Below are 14,564 nucleotides of genomic sequence, written 5' to 3' on the forward strand. Positions count from 1 at the left end.
AATGCAGTCACTATCTATAAACAATTATTCAAACTACACTGGCATAGCACATCAAAAATGTGATCACTCTTGAGTGCAGCACTACCAATTATTTCAGTGTATCATCTACTGTGTTTTTCTAACAATGATGTGAATAATTGCATATTTTTCCCAGTTATCTCATTAACTGCATTACCTACCACTTTCAAGAATTTTATTCAGAGAACAGAAATCCAAAGTGGCCGATGCTAAAAGCGTGCCTCCACGTGTGCAAGTGATAGCTGTCCTCCATGTCATAGGCAGGAACACAGCCAATATACATGAACCTTCCATAAAATAAGGAATCTCAAGGAAAACACCGATGATTTCAGAGTCCATGAACTCAAAGGGCTTTCAATTGGAATTAAAACCTCTAAAATGACTGTCTACACTCTGTACTCCTTATGGAAACCATTCCTTAAGGAACCATCTCCAACTACTAATGCACCCCCTAAGACCAGAAACACACAAATTTTGGTAAAATTCCAGCTCATTCAAGGAAAGAAGCAGCAAAAAAAGCTGACAGTCTTAGTTGGATGCACAATACTGCTGTGTCCAGAAGCCTACATGATCACTCATTAGCCTCCTCAGGCAAAACCTGAGGCTGAGGTTTCACACTGTGGGGCAAGTGCACTGTTTTTTCTGCTAGTATATTTTTAGTTGGATCAGTTCCCCACACAGCTGCAAATTGAACTGTGCCAGCAGAACACAGAGAGAAGCAACAAGCAGGTAAGTGATGCCACTTAAGACACGGCCAGGGAACAATGGAAGCCTTTGAAACGATCAAAGCACTGGTGAATAATTTCCGACTGGACAGTGAAGACATCATCATCAAGTTAAGAAAAACACAGTAGTTTTCACTAGAAGGAATTAATGTTCTTGTTTCAGATACACCTGAAGCCAGTTCTCCCCAGTTTCTCGACCAGAAAAACAAAAGGCAGACACACAAACCACCTTATAACATATACGCTAAGCTGAATCAATCTGCCCTACTTATCACTGTCCAAAAACCCAAGCTAGTAGCTCACAGTATTTCAAAATCTACTAACAGTTGACACCTTCTTGCCTATAGCACCTTCTCCTAACAATAGCTGAGTAAAATCAACAGGACAACTCAATCGCAATGGCTGCAAATGAAACCTCTTAGTTAACAATAGCAATTCAAATACACTGCATTTTGGCATGACTACAATGCCAGACAATTGCAATCTGACCTCAGATATAATAAAGAGAAGGATGTCATCCAGTAATATCTGATGTAAACTCACAGCTTTTGTTGAAGACTAGTATTTTATTTTTTTTTAACTGAAAATAAATATTAAATCTGAACTTCAGTGGATACAAGTGACCCAAAACATAATGCACTTTAAAAGAACAGGTTTGATGGGTTTCAATTCATGAAATAAAAACACATGCTAGATTTACCTGGACTTCAGCAAGACATTTGCCATCAACTTATTCCACATTCAAAGTTCGTCTGTCCCTACTGATATTCTCTACACAATGCTATCAGGATAGACTTTGCTTCCTATAATGACATGCAATAACTTGCCATGAATCTTACAAGTCCTCTTATCCAGAAGTGATTGATAGTCTTTGTTGCTACAAAATAGCTGGCGATTTAAAAATATTAACACACACAGAGCTATACCTAACTGAATGATCCACATTTGTCAAAATATATGTGAGAGATCAAATCAGAAGAAAACAACACAAAGCTTTCAACAGATCTCTATCAACCCAGAATTGCTTCATCTTGATCATGTTTTGTACTTCTGAAATCAATTAACAATTTTGATCTACTCTGTGCAAACTACACTGCCAGTGTTTTTACACAAATGATCTATGCCTTTAATAAAGACATACCCTCCTTCACTACATGCACAAGTCCATACATTTGAAGGTAGTTAATAAAAAAAAATAAGCTTCCAAGGGAAAAAAAAATACATTTGTCGGGGACAGGGCTTGTTATTAGGTCAGGGCTTGAACTGATGATTGAGCAGCTGGCGAAGGGATTGTGGTTGGCCCAGGGAACACATGCTTGTGTGCACATTGTGCTCCCCATCTGACCAAAAGGGGTGGATCCAGGGTGGAGACATTCTGGGCTCATGTAAGGGCCAGCACTGAAGAAAGAGCATCTCAGGGACCTAAGCTGCTTCCTAACAGTGAGTGCTGTACTGCTGGAGAGCCCTTCACCAGTTGGCTGAGTTCTGTTCTTTCTGTATGTGACTATTGGCCTACTTGGGAATACTTTGCCTGGTATTGCCAAGAACCTGTCAGAAGTAATTTCACTTCTTCATGAGCAGAACAACATTAGTCATGCTGCTCTTAAGTAATTACATCCTTCATCATCTTCTCCACAACTTTATCCAAGGCTAATTTCATCCTAGACACCTTGCAGTTCTGAAGACCACCCTGCTTCAACATTTCATACTTCTGGAACTTCTCAGGACTTTACAATTGGATGTTATACATATCAGTGCAATCTAAACATGTCTGAATTGCCTGTACTTCTCAGATCCCAAGCATTTACAAAATTAACCATAATTGCAGTTAGTATGCTTAAGAGTAATAGAATGAAATAAAACTTATTCACACTTCAAACTTATTATGCAATGCACTTCTATACACTCCACAATCACTGGAAGGGAGGCAGCTATCAGACACTGAGCTCACATGCAGCCTGCAATGAACACGCAATAGCACAAGCTGAAGATCTTGTCCTTATGTATCAGTCAGCAACACAGCAGGTTATACTGTGTAATCATCAGCACTACCATAAAAACAGTCTACTGACCCTCATGCAATGAAGAACAAGCATTTATACATTTCTATGAGCACTGGCTGAAATAATGGTTAAAAAAAAAAAATTTAATAATTGGAAAGCCTGATGAAATAAACCTAAGAAACCAACACCTACCCCAAATAAAATCACAGTTCCATTCTCCCACTCAGTATTTAAAATAGAACTATAGAACTTGAAACACACATTAAGTGCCATCTTTTGCTCTTAAATTAGCATTTTTCAGCCTTGTGTTATCTACTGAGACTGCAAACATATGAAGGCACAAGCCCAATCTAAGGCACCCATTCTACACAACTGTGCCTCCTGAAGAAACGGTTAGCTTCTGAAGTTTCCGTGTTCCCCGATCCAATTAAGAACCCTTTCAAGGTACAGGTTCAACTCTGTACAGTCATGCAGTGAACCAGAAAAATGAAACAAGCAGTGTGGTACTACTATATAAAATAAAAAAACTTCATACTCATATCCGAACCAGAAGTGTATTCTGGGCTGGTTTTTTTCTTTCCCCAATTAAAATTCAATTTAGAAATGGCTAATAAATTAAAATACAACTGTGTTTTTCATCAGTCTTAGTGTGTTACAGGCTTTGAAATATAGTACAAGCCATGAAAACAGTGAATTACCTAAATGTTTCGTATTCTATTATATCAGCCAATATTGGAAATGCTAAAAATAAATAAATAAATAAATAACCAACCACCTTACCTTTTGGATAATCTTCCAATAAGAGGTTGAAGTGACCTAACTGACAAAAGAAATCAGACTCGACCTTTCCTTCAGCTTTCAAAATTAGCGATTCATAGCAGCGAACAGCCTGAGAAAAAGAAATAAAAGGTTGTCAAAGTCCCGTATTTAACTAAAGCAAATAATACATTTTCTGAGCAACAATGCATCTTGTTTCTCTCCAATGAAGGACGACCATCATCTAAATAACGTGCAGTTAGCATTGTTTATCAAACATAAAATGTACTATTTAAGACAGAACAGTTGTAGTTCAAATCTTCTAATGCACATCAATAGCAAACAAGTAACTAAAGTTCTCTGTCAACTTCAGAAACATTTGCTCTCCCCCAAAAAATTTCCATACCCTGAAAATCATTAAAAATAAAAAAAACTGTCATTTTATTCTCATTGTTTTTGGCTTTTATTCCTAAAGGAATCACTTTTTGCCATCCTAAGCATTTAAGAGTTTTTGCTAAACTGAAGAACCACAGAACCTCAGCATGTTTTCTTGGACAATTCATGTAGCTTAGCATGCATTTTCAAAGATCTGACTCTTCACATAATGCTGTCATGTCGTAAAATGCACTGTTTACTACCTTCCATTTACTACACAGTCACTTCAGACTAAGTATCACTGAAGTTAGAAACCTGAATCCAACAGAATTTTACTTTGAGAGAAGTGGCCCTAGAAGTTTGTAAGTAGCACTCACAAAATATGTTCTGCGCAGCAAAGATAGACTTTTATTAAACTATTATCTTCTATTTATCACAACAGTCATGATCTTTGACCTCTCCTTTTCTTACCTCATGACCCCACTGACAGGTTGTGAAAACATAAAGTCTTTCAACTTCTTGAACTTCCAATCAGTTTCTTGATTTTGAACATGCTAGCCATTAAGGTGAAGTAGCTGAACAAACTTAAATGGGAGGGATGAAGTGAGTGAGGGTCCTTTGCACAGACAGACCTTCAAAACTCTCAAAAACTTGCCAGAACTCCAGTGAATTCCAAATCCATTTGAGTAGTCCCTACTTTTCACCAACTCATGGCTTAAACATGCTTCCAGTGCGGCTGCTGTGATGAACTGCTTGACTTTAATATACTACCACGATCAGAGACCTTAATATTTAATACGAAATGACAATTTAAGTCATCTTATTAAAACTGTAAGTAATTGGGGGGCAGCAGGAAGGCAGAGGCAGCATGCCAACCTATCCCTGTAGTAGTCCAACTAGTAAATCATTCTGTCCCATACCTGTGATTTACTTCCTTAAAAACTTGTATTAATACTCAAAATGAGAAATTCCAACAACATGAAAAGGAAATACTGTCAAATAGTTAAGAAAATACCGGTTCATATTTTTCATTAATGCTGCAAATTCTGCCTTACCAAACTGCTCTGAAAAGACTGATTTTGTTGACAATTCATCAGAGGTACTGCTCCTTTAATTTTACTCCCACCACTAAAAATACCTTCTAAAGTCAGCCAGCTCTAAGTCTAAAGAAAATTATCCCTGGAATCCAAACCAAGGCATACAAGCTTGAATTGAATTTCTTAAAATTATTACACGTTTGAGTCAATTCTCAGCATTCAGGTTTATCCACTGAACCATCTGCAATTGCAGTTATATGTAATCTTGGGATTTTTGTGCCTCAATTTCTCTCCCCACTTTTTGATCTTATCTCTGGATTTGTACAAATCTAACACAATTATTGCTGCTGCCTCTAACTGTTACTGTCACAATTACAATTTGCAGATAGGACTTCCATTTTCTGATGATATGCCATAGCTGCTGTAGTTGCTGAAGAGAATACTCACACTTTGACATTCTCTGAAACAAACGTTTTGTCTTTATAATTCAGTCACTGCACAGAGCATAAAGAAGCTACTACCACAACTGTCAATATACAAGATTTGTTGGAGAAGAATTTGGTGATAGCTTATTTCTTTAACTAGAGAACTACTGGTATTTTAGGAGAATTTAACTTTGTGAACAAATATAATAGGATATTTCCATACAGCATCTTCAAGGAAATTATAAACATATGCACTTTAACAACTAAGCATCCAGGAACCCTTAACGCTCTCCCTGCCCCTTCTCAAATAAAAACATATTAGAAGATGTATGAGAAGCTTCTGGAACATTATATAAAGTAGGGATACCAAAAGCTGTGTTCATGTCTTTCACAGAACTCTGCCCAGCCCTCAGCAAGGCAGATTTGCCCTCTGTCTTAAAACATGCTCTGAAAATACAGCCATCAGAAGGAAAGGCACGGAACACCAAAGCTACAAAACAGAACTTCCTCTTGAAGTAACAGTTAACTGCTAGAGCAATCTAGCTATGCCATCAAGCACACAGCCTCAGCTGATCTCTAACCAACAAGCAACATTGCCAGGAAAGCACTTACATTTAAGTGCACTCATACTGGGGCTGGTTATTTCATATGGATTTCCAACTTTCTTCTAGCACATTCTCACCAAATGAAACAGAAACCAAAAGTAAGAGCACCCCTTGCTCTCCATCCCTGGTGGAACACCTGAGCCGACCCCTGAGTCCTGGGAAGGCTGAGAATGCTCAGTACAAGGCTGCTCTTCCGAGCAGCCCAAGAGGAATCACCCCTACAAATAGATTTACCCAGTTTCAGTCCTGGCTGAGAAACCTTCTTGCTAATCAAACCTGCCTGAAATCACTTTTTAGAAATAACAAGTATCTATCTGCACAGATAATAAATTGTTTGTTAGCTGAATTAACAGATTCAGCAAGAGATTAAAGCATTTTTAAATGGGGAGGTCACAACTATATGCATCCACATATGGCTTCTTTGAATGAGTAATCTAAAGATCTCATTTCAGTGGTTCTGTAACTATAAAGGTCAGCTATGACACCACTTGTGCAACGAATTTAAATCATTCTGGTACACTGAGAATTCTGCAGAAATTACAAATAAGATAAATAAAAACAAAACCCGGATTCCTAAGTATTGTTATAAATCAATACAATGTGGAGGAAATAGGCATACTCAACGAAGCCAGCTTTGAAGACTGCTAGTATTGACAAATTAACAAGAGGGAGAAAGACTCTGAAATGATAAGGAAGATTGCCATACAGCATCGTATGCTTCCTTCCCTTTGTTCAAGGGTGTGTGAAGATAAAAGGGAAACCTGAAGAATTTAAGAACACGGCAAAACCATCACCTGCAGTGCTTTACAGTATGGCTGCCTGAGCAGAAGCAGGAAACAAATTCAGGAATGGCTTCAGGAAAAGAAGCTACAGTTTGAGATGGAAAAAAAAAAAATATATATATATATATATATATATATATATATATATATATATCTATCAACAATAATGCCCACATTGTCTGCCAGCTGCCTGATTAAAAGCAAACCTAAGCAACACACATGGCCAACACTTCTAACAAGATGGTTATGAAACAACTTTTATGACATCAGAGCTCGTTACTGTGGAAATTCTGATTCCACAAATTCAACAATCATTTCCTAGGGCAAGATTAAATACAACAATTTAGATACAACACATACTTCTACATATTTATCAACTAGGAAAATGCTTGCATAACATTCCTATTGTTTAGGAGAGTAAAAAAAAATCCTTACCACTTTACCAAAGAAAAATCCCACCACCAAAAAAATACCACTACCAAATCCCTGTATGCTCACTACTTATTACTTCAAAGGGGAAGGAACTGGATTCATTTTTTCCTTTTTTTTGAGAGATCTTTTCACTACATTTCTGCAGAGTACTATTTTTTTTCCCCACTGAACAAAAAATAACACAATAAAGCAAATGCCTACTTTGACTATTAAGAACATGATTTCTTTCCATGAAGAAAAGCCTCTAGATTTGGGAGTACTCTGTAAGAAAAAAAAACAATCCAATAGATAAGAGCAGAATTTGAGGTATGATACACAGGAGTCACTGATAACATCTTACAGTTCTACTTCATAAAGGAGAAGGTAGGGAATGTTACCCCCGTTTTATCTATTACAAAACCAAACAAACAAACAAAAAAAACTTTATCACTTTGGTTGTAATAATTTGCATTCAAATACTATTGAACAATTTTTAAGGGAAAAAACTTAGCACAGCTTTTTTTGAGCAGTTTATAAAGAAGATGTTGTAATAATGTCTTAGGAGGAAGTTTCTCCCACAGAGGGTGGTGACACACTGGAACAGGTTGCCCAAGGAGGCTGTGGATGCCCCATCCCTGGAGGCATTCAAGGCCAGGCTGGATGTGGCTCTGGGCAGCCTGGTCTGCTGGTTGGTGACCCTCCACATAGCAAGGGGGTTGAAACTAGATGATTTTTGTGGTCCTTTCCAACCCAGGCTATCCATTTTATGTATGTTCTTCCTCACTCTTGCAAGCATCACTGACCAAGATGGAAGCAGCAGGAGTACATGGCTAAACATAGCTACTTATTTTTAATTTTCAATATAATAATGGTATGAAAATGCAAGAATGCACTGACGCAGAAGATTTTTACTCAAAACAAAAAAAGACAAAGACAGAACCACAGAAAGCCAAAAACTAAATTAACTGTTCAAGAAAAAGCAGACAACAGAGTAAAATGCCAGATTCAAACCCCGGGATGTTCCTAGAGCCTTATAGAACACAACATTAAAGTACAAAACACTGTTGTAAATGTACATTAAAAAAAAAAAAAGTCAGTTGCTTCTTCTTTCTAAATGTATTCTGAATGATCTGAACATACTGACTTTGCATGCAGCTAACAAGAACTGCAAGAAGGAAATTTCAGGTGAAAAAAAAAAACAAAACCAGGAGACACCAGCAGACTCTTCACAAATGGAATACTACACATAGAAATAAAATGTTAACTAGCTCCTAAGGGATATTTTACTCTTCCAGAAAAGAAAATAATTATATAGGTAGTGCTGGATACTGAAGCGATAATTATACCATCTCTCTGACCAGCCAATCCAAGGGACATCTACAGACAAGAAAGCAGAAGTCCATGTACATCCTGGGCCCATTCTCCCCCCCTCAGCACTAAAAGCAGATGCTTTCAACGGCTGCTCTTCCATTCCTTTCTCCATGCCGCAGCTGACTGAAATGCATGTTATTTTCAAACAACAATGATGATAGATATCATCCTAAGAGCCTCTTGATTTAGTTCTAGCTCCTGCTCTACAGCAACACAAGCGTGATCAAGGCTACCTTAGCACAAGCAAAGAAAAAAAAGACAAGCCCAAATTCTTTATAACTGCTTTTTCCCCTATCAGCAAGCGGCTGGATAAACACCAACTCCTGGGCTACAGATGACTTAAAAGAACATTTCATATACATCTACAAAGAAAAGCATACAATTCATATTTGATGAAAGGTAACCTACATTAATTCAACATATCCCTCAGTAAAGGCTCTCTTTTTCCGTATGGATGGCACAGTACTCTTTCTTAGCTTCCCTTACTTGCTTAGTATCAACTCCCAACAGAGCTTTCAGGACTTCTTTATATACTCACTTCGAAGCTCATATTGTGTTATAAATAAAGTTTCTCTCTCATCTTAACACAAGTTAGCTCTCCTTGTATTTCAAATGCAGGCTGTATTATATAACAACCACTGCATGGCTTTTAAGCTCAGCATGCCAGGCACAAACATGCTCACGCCCAAATCAGTTTAGGCCTCAAGGAGAAAGAATACTTACTGAGCTCTTTGGCAATTTTGATTGTTTTCTGCAAAAATATCTATGATATATTTGAATGTCAACTCTGATCTACTAACAATACTAAGATCATTTCAAGTCCTTATTTCAGGGACACTAAGCATTTTACAGCAGTGGAAGCTGATCCTCCCCATGCATGACTTTTCTAGAGATGTATCATCAGCTTTAGCCAATTTATTTTCCTCTGACTACTGCTCCACGAAGCTGTACACGAGAATAAACACTGCAAGCAAGAAAGAAGAACAAGCAGTTACATGTTAGCATAACTCGATGGAATCACTGCTGCAGTGGCTTTTCAATAGTAAACTATCATTTGAGAAAAAAAAATATTGTTGCAAGTATTATTGTCGGTTTTTTATACAAATAGAAGAGAGATGAAGAAGCAAGCAGCAGAACTAAGGTCAGGGTTGCTGAATATAAAGTCAAAATTAACACACAAGCTATCTGAAAGGTGAATGTCACAAACAAAAAAATATTGTACACACTGGAGTGAAAGCAGCACACTATCACCATAAGAAACAAACAGTAAAATTTAAAAAAAAGTAATTTAAAAACCTACTGCAGAAAATAACATCACCAAAACAGCCCTACAGTCTGAGGGAGAAAAGCAAACAGGAGTAACTGAGAGTTCTTCCTGAAGCCATTTATAATCATTTATCACCATTTATCAGAAGTGGGGGATAATACTTCATTAAAAGCACAGAACTGCAGAGAAGCACATGAACAAGCAAGCTTATATTCAAATGACAAATGGAGAAAAGTGACATTTTAGCAGAGGGTGGAGAAAACAAGAACACAAAGGTGCCATCACTGAATCAAGAACACTTGGTATTAATGCTAAGATTCGGAGTCCTTTCTGTCACCAGCGTAAACTCCATAATGAAGGCTTCTTACAGAAACATAGGAAGCTTGCTGGTTGCAGCTGACAGTGTCCATAAACAAGTGCATTTTGATGACAAATTACTGACTGGAGTTGATGTTCAGGATGAACTTCAAGATCCAAATCCATTTTATTCAACTGTATTTACAAAAATTCTTGCAAATATATAAATATATGTATGTATGAATGTACACACACACTGTACAGGAAATTAAAACAGATTTTCAACAACCACTGAACAGAATGTTCTCTACTCTGTCCTTGGAAAACATTTCATGATCTGGAAACCCAAGAGATATGACAAGTATTGTATGGAATTTCATCGTTCCAAATCCTGCATTCTATTTTTATATAGATGCATGGATTCTCAATTTTATTATTTTTTAAGCAAGCACTAGATTTTTCATAGGCAATTCAAATGGCTGATTTTTATCAGAATATAGGCAGATTTTTTAATATAATTACCATAATAATATAGTTTCCATAATATCTTCTGAGTAAGATTTAGCACCTTAATTTAGCCAACTGCTCTAAAGCTAATTAATTATTTTACAACGCAAACTTTTAGACTACTTCATCTGATTGTATGCTAGCAATTCTTAACTATACCAAAAAGTACATCACAACTGAGGGGCAAGGGCATGATCCTTCCAAACATTTAGACAGTTAACTCTGATAGACAAACTTATTCTTTCTGAAAATGTTACATTGGTTGTATCTGGGAGGATAAATTTTCCTGTATAGATTTTAGTAACATTTTACATTATTATTTCAAGTAAATTAGATGTCTGTGTTACTAGTTTTACTGTACAAATAAAACTTTGGAAATACAACTAAATCAACACGAGGTGGGGGGTGGGGGGTTAATGAAAACCAGATGGCATTAGTAACTGCCTGCTTTGCTTAAGGAAAAAAAAAGTTAAGATTTCAGCTGTTATTCATGCAAAAAACTGATCTGGTTAAGTCTTGGGAAATGTAACAGTGGGACTATCAGCTACCAAGAACAAAAGCAGAAAGGAAAGAAATGAATAAAGAAGCTTGGAGGAAAAAAAAAAGTAATAACAATATTAAAAATATTAAAAATACACATATATAGAAGAAAATTTCTACCAAGATTCTGACGTAACACATGTGAAAATATTCAGCTTCAGACTGATAGAATTTGTTAGCACTGCTGTCTAAATGCAAAGTAATACAGGGGGACTAACTACTATAGCTATTAAAAAATCTCCACCAAGTGCTGTTAAAATTGCACAGTTTGAAGTTCAGGTCCAAAAGGATTCAAGTATCAGAGGTGGTTCAACTTTCAGAAATAAATATTATTGGTAGCTCATGTACGAAAATACAAGGAAAAGAACATTTCTTTTAAAACAGATAGAGATGAAAACAGGGAAGAAGCTGTATATGAAGGATGTTAACAGGCTGGGAAGTATGAAATTTTCAGCACCACAGGAGATACTAATTTGGTAACACTACAGTAAGACACAAAGGACAAAAATTCTGTAAATGGAAGGAACCTGGTTTCAAATACTGGAATGTTATTTCCAGGATTCTCAGAATGCCGGCACCTTTCAAATTGACATAGCTATCATACTAAGAACGGCTCCCCACAAACATCTTCTATCTTATCACTGCAATCTCAAACAAGGGTATCACACAATGTACCTTTTCCACAGCCATTCATACATACTCCTCTGCTGGCTGATTAATTATGCTTAGACAATGGGAAACCCACTCAACCTTAAAGTCAGCAACACCGGAATATAATCAAATGTGCATGAAAACTAGCTTGCATACAAAAATATTTAGGGCAAGAACTTTATGCCCAGTGCCCTTGAAAAACACCACAGTAATTCCCATTAAGAGCTAAAGCTTTTCCATAGTTAACACCTGCAAATTCTCAGCCTTATCCCAAAGCTTTCCCACTTTATCTGGTATTCCAAACTAAGGACAGTTAGTGAGGAAATGAGAGGAATACAATCCTCCCGATGCAGTCACACAACTAATCACCAGTACCACTACTGAACAGCAAGGCTAGTGAGCCGCATTCGAGGAAAGAAATAAGGCCTGCCTGTGCAACACGGCAATAGCGAGTGCGGGGGGAGCGCTCACACAGATTCCAGGGTGATGACAATACACTCAAATATTTCCCAGGAACTTGCCAACACAGTCCTCTGAGAAGAATAGCGTTGTTAGCTTTGTAGTGCATCTTCACAGGCAACACATCCCAAGGAATTCACTAACTGCGGGGTAACTAGCCATACCAACTGTCAACTGACACTATTTTCATTAACATTCAGCTGAACTTGGATACAAGACCTCCTTCTGGAACACGTTTCCCAAACCCTACCTGATCTGCTGATAAAGAGATGGATATTGACCAGGAGTAAGTGAAAAGCATGCATATATCAACATTGACACTGCTTCTCCATGTATCTGTGTGCTTCTAAAGGTGCTATTAAGCCAGAAAGGAAAGGCTGCTCTAAAGGACACAGCTCTTAGTAACCACAGCAGCTCAGAATTCTACTGGCAATGGATTAAAAAGGTCAACATTCAAAAACATATGCATAGGAAAGAAAATATCTCAGAAATTCCTCTCCCCTCTTCACTCCCAAAAAAACCATTACGAACATTCATTATGACCATTCATCTAGGATATGAAAGACTAAAATTCAGGATTTTCTCCAAATTAAAACAAAGGCTTCAATTATAGCGGCCAGTACTCAGCATGTGCCTTAACTACCTGATTCCAGAGACAGCTTCCTCACTTCTGGGCCAGAAGTCACCACAATGATTCATAGTACAAGTGAAGATGAATAACAAAGGCTGAGCTCCTAGTGATACATTGGGAACTCGATTCTACCTAAAATTTCCCAACCCACAAGCAGAGTATAATGCTGTGAAGACAAGGTGGATTTTGTCACTAATTATATATATATATACACATATGCGCGCACACATATGTATGTAAATGGACAAAGAGGAATGCAATTCATTAGAGAACAGCCCTGAGGAATTAGGGGCCATCTCACTACCCATCTTGGCTGAGTGCTAATCAATTTAGCCTGTGTTGTAATTTCTAATTAACTCTATCACACCACTATTTTTTCCAACAATGATTTGCAAATTCTCTTTTCTACCATGTCCAGCTGCATGAGGTACAATATCCCCTTTCTGTTGGACTTAACCTGGACACTTAATGCATAATACTCCAGTACTTGTGGACAAGAAGCCACCAGTTCAAACTATATATAGAATTCCTTGTCGTTGAGTGCTATTCTACAGTCAGTTACATCTAACTCTTCAGTACATAAATCTTACTTAAAAAAAAAAAATACTAGGAGACAAAAACTTAAACCTCAGACAGCAGTCAACTACAGGTTTGTTTTTTTTATAAATGTATCCCACCACATATCCAATTCTCTGAACCAGCTAAATAAACCAATAAATAAAATTATTTATTGGAGCTAATACACAGTTCACTGCTTTTGTTGTTTAGTATACTTGCCAGTCACAACCTGCATGGCAAACAGGTATTTTTAGGAGCTAAGATAATCAGTAGATTTAAAAATATATATATGAATATGCACGAGGCAAGTAGAATTCTACTGTACAGAAACTTAATGTTTGACTTAGCATTTACGTTGCACTGTATCTATACTGACACTCAGAACACCTGAATCAGCATCTCTGAGCACCAAAAACAATTCTGGTCTCTCAGAACTGGGGAGAAAATTCAAAATTCTTTAAGTGATAATCTGACTACTACAAAGCATTTCATAAACCCACAGAAATGCGAGCTCCATCATCAGAGATTGTAAATGGGACAAAGTATTCCAAAAGAAGAGATGCACATTTCAGCATTTAATGTCAGGAAGTTCGCATGCTATTACTACCACTCTCAAACCATGAGTATGTCATTTGTTCATCAAATACCTTTGAAGATCTCCTAACATTACTGTAGGGTTTGCATTTAAAATGAAATGACAGAAGTCAACAACATGTATTTCAGACATTTATGGACAAATGTCTCCTCTTGACGGATGTAATGTATTCAACTGAATTTACTCCACAAAAGGTGAGTTGCTTGCTAAGTCAAGCAGCTGACTCTTCAGCTGAAGCTGTAATGACTCAGGCCTTTAGTTGGTGAAGAACCAATTTCATCATTGTTCATAGTGGTAGACATCATTAATTTCAAGTACATGTTACTGCAAAAAATCTCAGGAAGACCTTCATCAAGTTTCCAACATGCAAGCAGACTGAGGCTGCAAAACCACCAATATATAACCCAGGGCACAAAGCTACTCAGTGAAGGACTCACTGGCCTAGCACAGATGATCTTTACATTGTCAGAAAACACACTGGTGAGAACTGCAGTTAACAAAAACACTCCTCAATTGAAGAAAAGATTCACTACATGGAACACTGGACTTTT

The 14,564-nt window shown here is 37.2% G+C and overlaps 1 protein-coding gene across 10 annotated transcripts in view; it reads right to left on the reverse strand.

Annotated features, from left to right (window-relative positions):
* The window catches only part of KDM6A (lysine demethylase 6A), a 145,928-nt gene that overhangs the window by 110,290 nt on the left and 21,074 nt on the right, over window positions 1-14,564 (reverse strand). For all 10 annotated transcript variants that reach the window (XR_004167122.2, XM_090123431.1, XM_090123442.1 and 7 more), the window contains exon 3: window positions 3,527-3,635. Coding sequence is in view for 9 of the 10 variants with exons in the window: in XM_090123431.1 (XP_089979557.1) it covers window positions 3,527-3,635 (109 nt within the window). In the remaining variant the exon portion in view is untranslated. The remainder of the gene's footprint in view (window positions 1-3,526; window positions 3,636-14,564) is intronic.

Source organism: Phasianus colchicus, chromosome 1 (assembly GCF_987193195.1).
Source record: "Phasianus colchicus chromosome 1, bPhaCol1.hap1.1, whole genome shotgun sequence".
Lineage (NCBI taxonomy): Eukaryota > Metazoa > Chordata > Aves > Galliformes > Phasianidae > Phasianus > Phasianus colchicus.